At 33.3% G+C, this 16,687-nt stretch overlaps 1 protein-coding gene across 1 annotated transcript; it reads left to right on the forward strand.

The window, feature by feature from the left end:
• Nucleotides 1-1,294: 1,294 nt before the first annotated feature.
• LOC149906234 (collectin-11-like) lies at nt 1,295-6,822 on the forward strand. The gene is made up of 4 exons (XM_090104405.1): nt 1,295-1,394; nt 1,950-2,069; nt 4,898-5,035; nt 6,656-6,822. Exons 1-4 carry the CDS (start codon nt 1,295-1,297, stop codon nt 6,820-6,822), a joined length of 525 nt encoding a protein of 174 aa, XP_089960531.1.
• The last annotated feature ends 9,865 nt before the right edge of the window (nt 6,823-16,687 follow it).

The following is a 16,687-nucleotide window of genomic DNA, read 5'->3' on the forward strand; positions in this document are numbered from 1 at the left end:
TAGCCGGGTTAAAGACATTTGAACTAACAAATTTCAATGCCAAATTTTGGTCGAGAGCAGAGGTGTACATTAACAAATAAAGGTTTAAAGATCCTCTCCGATCCTATATGTGCAAAAAAATATTCGGGGTCAAAGGTTACAATTTGAGAGTTTTGAATTTTTTTTCGAAAACGGTATTTTTTTTTATTAATAAAAATCTTCATCTTAAAATTCTCTACAAAAATGGTCTTCATGTTATTTTCCTAAGAGTTACCATTACTGAGATATCGCGATTATAAGAGACACATTATACAATTTATTTAACACTAGCTTTCCGCGGCTTCGCCCGCGTTTTCAATGAAAAACCCGCATAGTTCCCGTTCCCGTGGGATTTCCTGGATAAAACCTAGCCTATGTTGCTCAGTGAAGCTTTCTAATTGTGAAAGAATTTTTGAAATCGGTCCAGTAGTTTATGCGTGAAAACCATACATACATACATAATTAGAAACCTTTCCTCTTTATAATATTAGTAGGTATAATTATTATAACCGCGAAGCGCGTCGAACGCGGCAACTGATACACTAAAATAATCCTTATGGTATGATTCTGTATTCACGCGCGATGACTTATAGCGTATTTCATATATAACTTTGGTGTTTCTACACCGATTTACATGATTCTTTTTTTATTGAATAGGTAATAATGTTAACTTTTTTTAATTAGGGATGAGTGAGAGTGTTGTAAACGTAAGAGTAGACAAATATAATCAGAAAGCTCCGAATTGGCAAGCTATTGAAGTTTCACGTGTTATTCACTGCTCTGCTCATATTATTCGTAGCGTAATAAAAAGTATACTATAACCTGCCCAGGAGTATGAAGAATAATTGTGCCAAATTTCGTTAAAATCCGTCGTGTAGTTTTTGTTTCTATAACGATTAACGAATATACAGACAGACAGACAGACAGACAAAAATTTTACTGATTGCATTTTTGGCATCAGTAGCGATCCCTTATCACCCCTTCATAGTTTTTTTTAAATATATTTCATGTACAGAATTGGCCTCTCTACAGATTTATAAGTATAGATTACGGTTGTTCAATTCGTAATTGGTTCTATATCTACATTTATAATATAATATTTTGTGTAGGTATATTTAAGAAAAAAATATTGCTTTTTTCAGGATATACCTTCAACGAGAAAACCAATAGTTGTTACAAGTTCCACAGTACAGGCCAAAGTTGGAACACCGCTTTTAAGATGTGCTATGCAGAAGGTGCTCACCTGGTGACCATACCATAGACAGTTAGGAAGAAAATGACGTCATCAGGCAATTGTTACAGCCTACAGGCGGGAATACAATATAACCCGGCGGATTGTAGAGACTACGGATATTATAAAAACCAGTCGTTTATTGGTATTTATAATTGGAAGGATATGGGCTGGCACAGTTTGTATGGTAATCTTGTGATGTAACTCTATCTATTAGAAAATTGAATTAAAATCCGTTGTTGTTAATATCTAAACATATAGGGACAGATAGCGGGATGTGACGTTTTTTCAACAGATTTAAAAAGAAGAATAAGTTCTCAAGTCAACTGTATTTTTTGTAACAAAAGAACTTTTAACGGGTGACTTGGTGACCCGGTTTTGATGTTTTTATTTCATTTGAAAGCATTCCGGATAGATTCATGGTCCCATTTAATGTCCAGGCTTGACTGGATTTGAAGACGTTATATTATTCTAAACAAAAATAATGTGTCGATATGGATAAATAATAAAAGACGTGTGGCACTCGGGGACTGCCGCGGTAAAGCTATTGCATAGCATGCCTTCAAGCCACACCTCCGTGTCCGTCGGAGTGGGGAGCGTGAGGTTTTTTCGTTATGGAATTTCTGGATTTGGTCCCCGCGCTCAAGGCCCGCGATAGAAGCTATGCAATAGCTTAATAAGTTTCTTAATTCCTTTCCAGGTAACACGACTCTTATACCAGATTATACACCATGTAAAGTGTTCCTGGATTCCCTAGGCGATGGAGACACTTGTGCCAGTGAAAACTTAATAACATCAAAATTTAGCAACACCCCGGCTTGTAATTACAAACTACCCTACATTTGTGAAAAAGCACCAGATAGCTTATATATGTTAGTTCGAAGGGACATTTTTAATTGAATAAATTATGTTAATAAAAGATAAATGTTGTTACACGTTGTTTTATTTTCCTCCCTTTCTATTTGTAATAGAAATTAATGGCTCTATATTAATAACAATTAATATTATTAATTATAACGATATTATTTGTCGATTGTAAAAAAGATCACTTTGTCGACTAGAATTATATTATTTTCTGAATGCATGCAGACTATACCGTAGGCATCCGCTAAGAAAACTTTTTGATATTTATGCCCAAGGGTAAAACTAGTTTAAAAAGTTTGTTCAATGAAAATATATCTTTCTCACGCAGGCAAAGCTGAGAGCAACGGCTAGTATTAATAACAGAAAGCGAATAGTAGATACTCATAATAAATAAGTGGATACGGATATCCGTTTATGAGGTTACCGCACGGTTACCGGTACATAGGAAATATCACCCGGATCCGGTTAACGGTTATCCGGGTCATGTTATTTATTTTTTAATTCAATTAAAGTCGTAGCATTCGAACCAAATAATTACTTATGTATCGTTAAAAATTGTTGACCCGAAAGGAATAAAGATTGTTGCCAGAAAGAGGAAAATAAAATTTTCTCTCATTTAAATAGACAATAAAAAATGTGATGGAGTCTAGGGTGATACTATACGAGCGGTTTTCCCGCCGCGGGAATCCGCTTCTGAACCGCACTAGTCACAATTTAATATGAAAGTTGTATGCTGCATACTACACTGCGCGGTTTCCCGTCGCGGTTCACAGGCGGGACAAATTCGACCGCCGCATGCAGCGTCAAACCGCCGCTGATAACCGGCGCTTTAAACTACACGGGCAGTTTCCTGCTACGTGTGCACTAAACGTTGAATGAAATATTTCCGAAGTTAACCGATTACTTAACACTGGTTCCACCCACACATTGATAAAAAATGTGTTGTAACCTTGAAATAATTTTATTTATCACAAAAATGACACTATGTGTACGAAACTCAAATATTCGTAAATTATTCTTACTTTACCACAGCTTATACATAAATATTTGAATGAAAGAGGCGATTGCAAATATTTTTTCAGTAAGTTGGTAAGAAGGATGAGTCTTTTTGTAACTTTGTGCTTAATTCTCTTAGCTGAACTTAAATGTAAGATAAATGTAAGTATTAGCATGAAAAATAAAGATTTACATGATTTATTATAGTTCAAGCTTTTTGGTGAAATGGTTAGAGGGCGTTACCATAACGTTACTATCAAAAGAGGTGTATGGTTTATATGCGAGGAAAAAAATACCTATGTTAACATACCTATGCGGGTTCGAATCCCGACCACATTATTTGTTTCATGTATTTATTAAGACGTAATACGTATTTTGAATAACTCGAGTAAAGTGTCAATTAAAACATTAAACTGTGTGTTTTTCATTTGTTTTAATCAATTTAAGCAACCGACCGATTTTAAAGTTTATTTAAATCTTTTACTTACCACCAATACATCTTTATAGAATAACATAATATTATTTATTAACTAGCTGTGTTCCGCGGTTTTACACGCATTGCCCCGCTCCTGTTGGTCTTAGCGTAATAATAAATTAAGTACCTATAGCCTTCCTCGATAAATGGACTATCTAACACCGAAATAATTTTTCAATTCGGACCAGTAGTTCCTGAGATTAGCGCGTTCAAACAAACAAACAAACAAACTCTTCAGCTTTATAATATTAGTATAGATTCGACTAGAAATAAATAAATATTATATTACTTCTTTCATCCCGGCTTGTAAGACGAAGCCAGAACAAGCAGCATATATTTTATCTCATTTTCATCAATATTTTACAGGTAAAAATGTGTATCGTTTCGATTACACGTATTACCCCGAAATCGGAGGGTCAATAAAATTTAATATTATTCCGGATCGGTGGCCGAGCGCAAATCATCGATGTATTGCTGAAGGTTAGTTTAATCACTGCATTGTATAAAACAAAGTCGCTTTCTCTGTCCCTATGTCTCCAGAGATTTTGATGCGGTTTTTAATAGATAGAGTCATTCAAGAGGAAGGTAATAATTTATTAGATTTAGAAAAAGCGGGCAAAGCCGCGGCCAGAAAGCTAGTATTTATATTTATAGGTAATATACGCTTGTAATTCTAAAAATTATTTTATAAGTATTAGGTAGTAATTCAATATAGAATTTTTTAACACGCTTTCGTTAGCTTCACCTGTATCATGTATATCTATGTATAGTTATGTAACCGACTTTTGACTTAAATAATTTTTAGAATTACAAGCGTATATTGTTAGGCACGAGCCTAAAATATATTGCACGCCTCATAAGCGAAGCGTCACTTCGCGCAAAACATCTGATTTTTCAAACTTAAAATGTCTTTATGTATCATACATTGCACTTTTAAGATAATACATACACACACATATTAAGAAAAAACACTATTTTTAACGTTCATGATATTTTTGATGTCATTTTTGTTATTTAAACTAGTTAAAAAACAGTTTAAAAAAGTTCTGTCTTGGACGTCCGTGTGTCTGTATGTGCGGATCCTTTTTCTTGTTAACACGATAGCGACCGAAATACTTTACTAATCGAGTCTTTTTTTTTCTCTTACGCTTGAGTATGCTCAGGAATAGAACCCTTTCATTTTTCAGGGTCTGATTCGATGTGGTTTAATTGTTATTAAATAAACAAAAATAATAATTAATAAATATTTATTAAAAAAAATTATGAGGCGTGCACTTTTGGATTTTCCAAATTATTTATAATTATTATTAAAGGTGCAATGATGGCATGGCCTCAAGACAAGAAGACGTTGGACATACTGACGGGGATCATGCGCAGTCAGGACACACCAAGAGTGTTACATACAGGAGTCCATTCTATTTACTCGAATGGGGCCTTCATTTCGGTTGATGGTATGTAAAATGTATACTAACATTTTCAACCGAATTAATAAAAAGAGTATTATTTTCGATAAACAATAGGTACACAAAAACAAAATAGAAAAATATATTCCTTGTTGAAATTAACCTAGAAATCATTACACAAAAAAATTAAGAACAACATCCTTCTTTTTTATGTTTGTTATCTCAGAATTTGAACTGGGTAAACCAATTTAGATTTTTTTTATTTATTTGAAATCTAGTGCCTTTTGGTTGGTCCCATGTAAGTTTTATTTGAACCATTTGACCAGGAGCAGCTGGTGGTTTAGATTTTTGCAAAAAATAAATAAAAAGATTGATTTTTTGCATGTATGATAAAACTTCTCTACCGATTTTTACAGTAAGAAACCTACATTTATATACTTAGAGCAATATAAGCTATATTTTTTATCTCGGGTGATCACGAGGGAAATCGGAACAAGAAGCAAGTACATTTGGCATTGAATAGTTAATACGTCTTAAATTACAAGCATATCTAGGTATGTTTGTATTATATTTTTTCTGTCTTTCTTTTTTATAGTAAGAGCGCAGAATCATTTCTTTCAATCAATCATCAATCAATTTCAAACTCAAACTCAAACATTTATTTATTCAATTAGACTTCTTCGAGAAGCACTTTTGAAACGTCATATTTTTTACATATTTTTAACATTGATCACACCAAAGCAAAGCAGTATCTATGGAGAAGAACTGGCAAGAAACTCCATAGTTACTCTTTTTAATCATGTCAGTATTATAATTTAATTTTACAAAATATGTAACTTATTATCAAAATATGCCAAAGAACTGTCCTGTGGTTTTTACGCGACAACCCTTCATGGGTTTTTATCTTCGATATATTCCTTAATGCTGTAGTACTGTAGTAGGCTCTCTGAACTAATACGTTTTTTACATAATTTTTAAATTTAGCACTACTAAACTCTTTAATACTATGAATTCTGTTGTAAATATTGTTGTTTCAATACTTATATAATTCAAAAAGGCTCTTTATTTAGCATAAGAAGATTCATACTCAATAAAATGAAAATAAAATTTAAATAATAGTCGGATATCCGCACAATACCTATACACTAAACAAATAAATATGGATATAACAAAGGCCCTTTTATTATTTCAAACTTACATTTCCATTGAACTCAACAGTCTTTCGATACAGATACACAAAACCAGAATACTTCCGAAGAAAACATAATAGAACTTCATAATAATACATAGGATTAAATTAAAATATCACGCCTGAAGGTGTTTCTGTAGTATCTTCAATAATATCAAAATGCTATAAAAAATAAATATTCCTAGTATTGTAAGAAATACTAGAGATTCAATGCTTTCAAGTCAAACTTTACACTTAGATTGGTGACAATAAAATAATTTCATAAGTTTAAAGGTATTTTTCAGTTTTTTGAAGTGAAACTTCTTTAATCGCGTTGAGAGTAAAATTTCAAGGTCGCGTCATTGTAATACGGTCGCGTCATTGAAAAAGGCGACGATTTTGGTATCTTTGAATTTTGCCAAAGAAGTTTCACTTCTGACAATAATTGTGCGCAGCACATACGCTCTTTTTGTTTAAATTATATTAATTATCATTTTCAGGAATGCCCATGGATAGGATGCAGTTGAAATGGCTACCTGGCGAACCTGACTTCGCAGATGGTAACGAAGATTGTCTGGTTATCACACAAGAGGGGTTCTACGCTGATGTCAACTGTTCCCACCCTTATCCATACATGTGTTATAAGAAACACGATAGAAATTTATAGAAGAACAAGTCAATAACTGCGTTAAAAACAACCGACTTCAAACTTGCACTTGCAACATTTACAAATACAGACAAAAATGCTCATAAAATAAAAACTACTGGGCTTATCCGAATAAATTTTTTATGGGACCAATTCGACACCATCCCGCATCGAACAAAAAAAGAATCACGTAAATCGGTCCAGAAACCACGGAGTAATCGGTGTACATACATAAAAAAAAAATAAAAAAAAAAATACCGGCCGAATTGATAACCTCCTCCTTTTTTTTGAAGTCGGTTAATAACTGTGGCACTGTTGATCCAGGTAAAGAAACATGTTTTTAATCGATATTGAAGGCTTTAGGGATCATAGTAGTGTTAAAGAATTTAAAGATGGATAGGTGATAAATGCAGACATACATAATATCAAGTTAGTAAATTAGATGTCTGCAAGAGCTTCAACTTTCGGTTTTATTTGCGTGATACCGCTTGTAATTTTAGGTGGTAGTCCAGATTTTAATGTGACCCTGTCGTGATCTTTATTCAAATTCTCTAAGTTTTTGAAATGAAATGAAATGAAATGAAAATGAAATGTAAATCCTTTATTGCTATAGACATAAAAACAAAAAGTAATATAGACAGTAAATTTTAAAAAGCAAAGGGTGGCCTTATCGCTAGGTAGCGATCTCTATCAGGCAACCTTTACAGTAAAGGAAAGAAATAAAACAAAATGTGGGTGAGCAAAAACAAGGCAACTCAACAAGAAAAACAAGAAAATTTTTGTGCGAGAGATTACTTCTAAATTCTAAATTCCAACATTTATAGCAAGGGTAGTTGTAGAGTCCATCTAGTCAAAATTTAACATTTATTAAGTCAACATTTAACCTAAATAAAACGGCCATTAATATACATTATTTATTAGGGAAATTCATTCCCTTTTCTGAATACTGAACATTTTCTTGTTCTGCCCCGTTCCGTATCCATTACTCTGATTAATTCAATAAAAATTGCTTATTAATGGAGTTGCGGTGAAACAAAAATTGTTGCTTCAATTTTCTGGTGAAGTTTTCCGACACAGTAATAATATTGTAATACTGTGTTTTCCGATATGTAAGGCAATGGAACAGAAATTAATAACATTGAAAATCAATTGATAAAATAATTTTTAAACATAAAATACTCATGATTGACAGAAATCGTAGATAAAAATAATAAAAAATCGTGTGTCTATCTAACATGACCGGGAGATACTGACACAAAATTTCGAGTCATTTGTAACAAGGATGGCGGTTCTACAGGGGTCTTAGTACGCAATGACAAAAAGAAAAATGATGGTGTGAACGCTGGTACCGGTGGCTTAGTCGCGTGGGCGTTTGTCGAACTCGTCGGAAAAATAGCGAAAGTCAAACGATTTGTAACACAAACATTTTAGAATTTGCCGATAGCCCATAAAAAAGTAGTAGGCGGTAGTGTCATGCCATACTTTTCCGGTGTGACTTACAGCCCGCCATACCGACGCGAATGTGTTGATTTAAATAAAACAATCATTCAACCATTTGTACCAGGCTAACTTTTGCACAGGTAACTATCGTCGTGCAGCCATTTACGAAAATCGCCATGCCATACTTTTCTGACGATTCCAAATGGTCGCCATACCGCCGAAAATCTGCAAAAAAATTTTATTTTGCCAAACTTTTTGTACCAGTATTGCATTTGGATTTTTGGAGAGTATTTGATAAAATGTGACCATTATTATATTTGCCATACTTCTAGTAGGGGGAAAAAGTGCTGTCATACTTGAAAACTTAATTTATTATTAATTTATATAAGTGAAGATTTCCAACACATAGATCTTTGAAATTTTGTATTTATATTTGTTGATCCTCAAACTTACAGGAAAAATAAGTGCCATACTGTTACAAATCGTTTGACTTTCGCTATTTTCCGACGAGTTCGACTAACGCCCACGCGACTAAGCCGCCGGTACCAGCGTTCACGCCATCGTTTTTCTTTTTGTCATTGCGTACTAAGACCCCTGTAGAACCGCCATCCTGTTACAAATGACTCGAAATTTTGTGTCAGTATCTCCCGGTCTATAATATGTGATGTGTTCTTCTATTTTTGCATTTCTAATGAAGCAGTAAGAAGCTGTTCTTCTATAAGACTATGAATCTTTTCTTCTTTTCTTCTTTCCGGTTCATCTATGTAGAAATTACTTTTCCGCCGCTTCTAAACGAGTAATAGTAAGATAGTAATTTTTTATTAAAGTTTGTTTATCAAACATAAATATTATGTGTTTTTCATATTTTAAATAAGTACAATTGCAAATTTTTTAACATTACCTATATTGGACTTCCAGGTGACACGTCATTTATAACAGGAAAGACGGAGTGCGAAAAATTCAGTCCTTTGCCAAGAAATCAAGATTTATGTGCAAGTTTGAAAATTGACTCTCTTAGAATATTCGATGGTCTGTGTCATGTGAAACAGCCTTTCATTTGTGAGAAGAGTCCGGAGAGTTTACTTTTGCCAGATAGAGGAGTATTTTAGTAAATTTTAATTGTAATAAAGAGTAAGTTTCTTGTATCTTGATTTTTAATTTATTTACGTGTGTACTTGTATGTAATGCCCTGTTTTTAATTAGCGCGCAGACTATTGTCATGTTATAACAATAATGAAGAATAGATTCACAAATCACATATTTTATTATAATCAATGAATGGAGAACATTCAAAAATAGAAAACGTATATTTTAATGTACGAAAACATCCTTTTTCCATATTTAATTTCGTGAAGTAAGCGGTCAAGTGTAAACACAACAAAGTAATAATGTTTTCCTAATAAACACATGTGATTAGGTACTCGTGCGTGAACGGAGCAAAAACAATTTCAAAAGCACCTAATATGCGAGTAAGACGAGTATGCCGTGGACAGGCGTATGTCACACCCTTATTAAATATGTTATATTTTTAGCTGTATTTATTTCGGTTCTGTATTACATATTAAAAATCTATTAAACTAACACCGTCAAGCCGCCGTAATTTTTCAAATCGGACCAGTAGTTCCTGAGATTATCGCGTTCAAACAAACAAACTCTTCAGCTTTATAATATTAGCCTGATATTAGATGAGCAGCTTAACGTATAAACATAACATGATACTTATTTATCTGTGTTTTGTTTATTCCATTACGGGTTATTTGATCCAAGGACGAATGTTAATCCATAAAATATTAAGTCTGTCCTTCTTCAGGAATAGATTCATTTCATATCTGATTCACCGGAGATAGTACCCTTCTTACTAAGTTCTACCAACACCCGATTATCACTGAACCTTAGGGATACCTATCGATCAATGAATCAATTCTATCATACCTATATTTTTATCGAGATGATGAACAAATTTGTTTCAATAAGCCTTGGCTCTATATTTTTATAAACAACTAGCGGTCCGCCCCGGCTTCGCCCGTGGTACATATTTACGTTTTCTCTACATAAAAACCATCCTCGTACTTCAAGGAATATATTAAAAAAAGAATTATCGAAATCGGTTCAGCCGTTCTCGAGTTATGCGCTTACCAACACATTTTGCGATTCATTTTTATATACAGGGTGTACCAAAAAGTAGTGATGAACGGAAGCTGAGAGGTAGAGGACCTAGAGGGCTATCCGAATCACCCCCATGTATGTTATGCGATTTTTCGTATTTTCGGAGTTATGACGATTTTTTCAATTTTTCACCTATCGCCGAGTACGATGATATTTTCACTCATGCTGACGTCAATGATTGCGGAAGATGCTTGATTTTTTTTGTGTGCTAAGCTGAAAGATAGGCCAATTCAGTATGGTAACATTTACTATCGTTAGATCTTTGAATGGAATTAAAAAAAGAATTAAATGGCAAGAAAGATAAAATTACCCAGTATGTTCACCACTTCAAGGGCCCGTAAAAAAATAAAATCACATAAAAAAAGTTTTCCGTTTGACTTTTAAAAACTTGCTCTATCTATCAGATAGCTACCCTGAAAATTTCATTTTATTATTCAGAAGGCTTCAATCGAAAAATTTAAATCTAAATGTGGTAAGTGCACAAATTGAATTAACATGATGATCATTAAAACCAATAAATAGGTGTTTAAATTACCAGAAATTTTTAAAATAACCCCGCTGTTGCTCAATGCAAGTGCGACATCACCGTAAAAAGTTGTCTTTTAAATGTCTGAATGCCCTTTTATCATTTTTAATGGTTTCTTCTGCTACTATGAATTTCCGGTTATTTCGTTCAAATTGTGGCAGTCTCTCGTCTTTGTAGTATCCCCACGGAAAAAATCAATAGGGTTTATGTCCGGGGACCGTGCAGGCCAGGCTAAAGGGCAAAGATACCCTGAACGATGGATTGGTCGTTGCAGCCTGCGCATGCGCCGATGAAGCCTGCCTTAAAGCCTGGCCTCCACGGTCCCTCAACCTAAACCCCATTGATTTGTTTCAATGGGAATATTAAAAAGACTTCGGCTACTTGAGAGAATGCCACAATTTAGACGAAATAACCCGGAAATTCATAGTAGCAGAAGAAACCATTAAAAATGATAAAAGGGCATTCAGACATTTAAAAGACAATTTTTTACGGTGATGTCGCACTTGCATTGAGCAACAGCGGGGTTATTTTAAAAATTTCTGGTAATTAAACACCTATTTATTGGTTTTAATGATCATCATGTTAATTCAATTTGTGCACTTACCACATTTAGATTTAAATTTTTCGATTGAAGCCTTCTGAATAATAAAATGAAATTTTCAGGGTAGCTATCTGATAGATAGAGCAAGTTTTTAAAAGTCAAACGGAAAACTTTTTTTATGTGATTTTATTTTTTTACGGGCCCTTGAAGTGGTGAACATACTGGGTAATTTTATCTTTCTTGCCATTTAATTCTTTTTTTAATTCCATTCAAAGATCTAACGATAGTAAATGTTACCATACTGAATTGGCCTATCTTTCAGCTTAGCACACAAAAAAAATCAAGCATCTTCCGCAATCATTGACGTCAGCATGAGTGAAAATATCATCGTACTCGGCGATAGGTGAAAAATTGAAAAAATCGTCATAACTCCGAAAATACGAAAAATCGCATAACATACATGGGGGTGATTCGGATAGCCCTCTAGGTCCTCTACCTCTCAGCTTCCGTTCATCACTACTTTTTGGTACACCCTGTATAAGAAGATAAGTTGGCTTTATTCCTCGATACCATAATATCTTTGGTGTAGAATAGTTTATTGTTATCATAACTATCATGTTATGAATTTTAATGCGGTTAAGTATAATCAGAATATATTTGCAGGTGATAGGGTCGCGTTAACCTTGTTATGAACAATACGTCTTGATTACTCTCTGCTGTTTTGAATAATCGAGTTTGATTTTAGTCCCAAAGGTATATATTTAGCATGTGATATCTGTACGAGGAATTTATATAGTTTTTCTATAGTTAGGTTGGGTTATCTGTGCTTTATTCGTGGTAGAGTTATTTATTTTTGTTATAAAGCTAAATTTACACCATGAAGTATAAAAATTTTAGCTTTCAGCTATCTTTCAGTTGAATTTGAATGAATGAATGAATATAATACTCAACTGTTCTGATCAGACGTAAGTTGTATTCAACAAAAGAAGCCTACGAATTTTTTTCGATCTTTAAGTAAAGATTTACTGAAAGAAAACGTTTAAGCTGCCATTTAAAATTGTATTTATAGAATTCGGATGTATTAAAAACAATATACGTACCATGCAATTAATACACTTTCCTTAAAAGGTATAATAAATATATGTACTAGACGTTTTTATTTTTGTCCAACGTTATATTGTCCCCACGTTTAGTTCAGCTCCTAAATACAGGATTATAGAGACAATCCTAAAGCTGGACAGTGTCTGGGAAATATGAAACAAAAGAAATAAGAACGTTCACCCTGAGAATAAGCTAAACATAATAATTTTTTTTAACTTAATATATTAATCCTTGAATAGTACGAATGTATAAAGTTAAGGAAAAACAACAAAGGAGTAGTTTAGAATGCGACAAAAGCTAAATTATTGTGTTATATTGCAAATTCTTTATATAAATATTGAACTTTCTGACTGTTCCTACGGTAGCTGAATAACTTCGAGGAAATTGCATCTATTTATTTATTTACTAGATTTCCGCCCGCGGCTTCGCCCGCGTTTTCAAAGGAAAACCCGCATAGTTCCCGTTCCCGTGGGATTTCCGGGATAAAACCTATCATATGTGTTAATCCAAGTTACCCTCTATATGTGTGCTAAATTTCATTGTAATCGGTTCAGTAGTTTTTACGTGAAAGAGTAACAAACATCCATACATCCATACATCCATACAAACTTTCGCCTTTATAATAGTATTTAGATTAAGATTTATTCTTCATTGTATACTTAGTGAAATAATATAGAAAATGAAAAATATAGTAGAATATTTGGCCGCCATTTGTATATAGCGTATATAGTATATAGCGGCTATAAGCTATTTCTTTCAGGCAACTGATGGGTAAAGGTTAAATATACAATTACTTATAGCTATTTCTGTAGATGAGAGAGAGCAGTGGTGGCTCAGTGGTGAGACCTCGGACTTCGAATCGATAAGTCCGGGGTTCAAGACCAGGCGAGCGCGCAGGAAATAAATTGATTTTTCAATTTATCTGCGCATGCTGTAACATCACCACTGCTCGAACGGTGAAGGAAAACATCGTGAGTAAACCGACATGTCGAAGAATTAAAAAAGTTCGACGACATGTGTCATCCGCCAACGCGCACTTGGCCAGCGTGGTGGATTATGACCCTCATAGGAGGCCCGTGTCCCAGCAGAGGGAACGTATATGGGCTGATGATGATTTCTGTAGATACAATGGTATAATATCGTCACCACGATATATCCGATATATACTTAACACTATTATTGGTAAGTGGAATTTTTTATATGTATTTACATTAATCTTACCTTCAGCCTCACACTTATGTCGTGCTGCAAACCATTTCTCTGGTACTATATGTAATTTTAGAGACCCTTCTATATCTGTATAATATAGTCAAATCTATAGATGTTAATGTTACTATCGGCTGTAATCATATAATGTAACTGTAAACATAAAGTAACAAAAAAGAGTATCAGACAAACATACAGGTCTAGGCTTATAAAAGCTTTTTAAAAAGGTGAATATAAACTTTTAAGAATACCAAATATTTCGCATTTTTACACATAAAACTGGCCTTTCACAATAAACTTAATATACGGACAGGAATAGGACAAAAACAAATTATACAATAATATTTCCAGGAGTTTTAGAATAATTAACTTCAAAAATTATTAATTATGGAAATGTTTGTAGCCGATTTTTGGGATGGTTAATTATGAAACCATAATATAGTTAAACGCTTATTTAGCCTTTTAGCTTAAATACATTAATTATTTGTAATAACAGATGTAGGGACAAACGTATGCAAAAGCGGGAAAATTTAAAATAACTCAAATTATAAATTTATAAAGAATAGAAAAAATTCGATCACGAGGCGGGACTCGAACCCGCATCCTTCGCGCCATTCCGTGATCGAATTTTTTCTATTCTTTATAAATTTATATTTATAAAGCATTTGAATGCCATAAAACCAAAAAAATATAATTATAACTCAAATTATTCCATGACGTGTGATCCTTTATTTTGAACAATAATTATATCCATGGACATGGCATTAAAACTAATTATATTCCATTCCAAATTTTGACAGAAAATAACTTTTGTATTTCTCAATTTAAATAGGTTTCCATTAAATTACTCACAATTAACTCGGGAGAAAAACAATAAACACAAAATGAAAATCATATTTCCGAAGCACTTTACACTTGTAAAGAAAAAACGACAATTCAATTTTTGTTATTTAACGTTTGGAATTAGTTAAGCGCGTATTTATATTACAGGTGAGGGTTCTATATAAAAATCATTGCTTATTTTATTCAAGCTTTTGATCATTGCTTCACCTGGTGAACCGCCTCCGAACCGAGGGATCTTTAGTTCGATTGCCGGCGGAGACGAAAAAAAAAATATTCTCGGTCTGGCAGGACACAGAAGGATGATCACCTACTTGTCCCTAAAGAAAATCGATCAGTGAAACAGATGTATGCATAATGCCTCTGCCCCTTACCCCACTAGGGGACATGGGACTTCACTATCACCTTATGAAAAGCGATAAGTATGGTACATAGAATGGAGCATGCTCACCTTATAAATACCTAATATTCACATTAAATACATAAATAGACAAGTCTGTATGTCTATCTGTCCTAACATCTGTTCACAGTTTTTTTTGTTTTGACAAAATTGATTGAATCAAAAATGTTATTAATTATTATCTGTAATAAATTAAATAATGAATTAAGATTGAGCCGAACCCTATAAAATGACGAAAAATATAAATTTTATCAAGCTTTGGTTAGGGAAGGAAGCGGTGGCTTTTTATCTGTTAAATTATGTACCTATTGGTTTATACCGTAACATAATTACAATTAAATAGTAACAAAGTCATATTTATAAGATAACTTTTTGTAAAACTTTTACCATAAAAAATCTGAAATAGGTGAGATAATAATATCCTTTATTGATACAAAGTGTAATTTCATTACATTTAGTAAATTGAAAGATATAAATATTAGCTTATGTAGGTATGTAAACACGTATGAATAAACATACGGTAGCAACCTGACTGAATTTCAGCCTTAGTAACCAGTTTCTATTGACACCCGTCAACACAGCTTGCCAGTTTAAAATGCTCTAACATGGCTCTAGCAGTATTTCCGAACGAATTTTACACGAAGCCTAAATTTTGCTGCTCAAATACAAAACTTAATTACTTTGACCATAAATTGTTTACCAAAAAGATAATTCATACTGGACATCATAAAATACGCAAACCAATATGTATATAGGTGCTAAAATAACCCGTTCCATAAATTATTTTAGGCTTTCATTAAATCCCAAAGTAATTAAAAACACAGGCCTAGTTGTTTCCATGATTAATGAATTCAGGTAAAGCTTTTGTTAATATTTTGGGCTCAAACATAGCGTATCAATCTTTTCAACGACAACCTTGTTTACTGTTTGTTAAAGTGGTGAGCTGAAATCTGAAATATAATAAGACTAGCTTTCCGCCCGCAACTTCGCCCGCGTTTTCAAAGAAAAACCCGCGTAGTTCCCGTTCCCGTGGGATTTCCGGGATAAAACCTATCCTATGTGTGCTAAATTTCACTGTAATCGGTTCAGTAGTATTTGCGTGAAAGAGTATCAAACACACACACACACATCCTCACAAACTTTCGCATTTATAATATTAGTAGGATTTAAATACATACATTTATATTGGTCTGATGTTGGTCTGATATACATTGAAGGTACATATTTTAATTTTTGTAAGAATAGAAGATACGTGTGGTGTGATGCTGAAGCCTTTATTATGTTATGTAAACAGTTGAACTGTCTGTGGAATTTACTGAATAAATTCAATTAAATCTTGGTAATTATAGTATACATAAATAAATAAGTACCACGCAGAATATCGGATGATTTACATCATAAAATTAAGTACCGTTCTCCTGGGAGAGGGGAAAAACAAAATGTGAATCATGTCGTAATTAGGTCATTTGTTTGTTATTTGGTTTTATTTATTCAGAAAAGTTCCGAGGTGAAGCTTATCTTAAGCTCATATGTGCATTGTGTATCACTACATAGTACAAAACAAAGTCGCTTTCTCTGTCCCTATGCTTAAATCTTTAAAACTTCGCAATGGATTTTGATGCGGTTTTTATAGGTGCAGTGTTTCCAGAGAAAGGTTTAAGTATGT

Source organism: Colias eurytheme, chromosome 8 (assembly GCF_061535395.1).
Source record: "Colias eurytheme isolate Ceu_HAF_F1 chromosome 8, ilColEury1 Martin Lab GWU primary, whole genome shotgun sequence".
Classification (NCBI taxonomy): domain Eukaryota; kingdom Metazoa; phylum Arthropoda; class Insecta; order Lepidoptera; family Pieridae; genus Colias; species Colias eurytheme.

Excerpts from the sequence above, each read along its gene's own strand:
- LOC149906234 (XM_090104405.1), top strand. The coding sequence starts at position 1,295 with ATGACGTCATCAGGCAATTGTTACAGCCTACAGGCGGGAATACAATAT. Across the intron at positions 1,395-1,949 it reads TAAAAACCAGTCGTTTATTG|GTAACACGACTCTTATACCA; the intron begins GTATTTATAATT and ends ATTCCTTTCCAG. Across the intron at positions 5,036-6,655 it reads GGCCTTCATTTCGGTTGATG|GAATGCCCATGGATAGGATG; the intron begins GTATGTAAAATG and ends TATCATTTTCAG.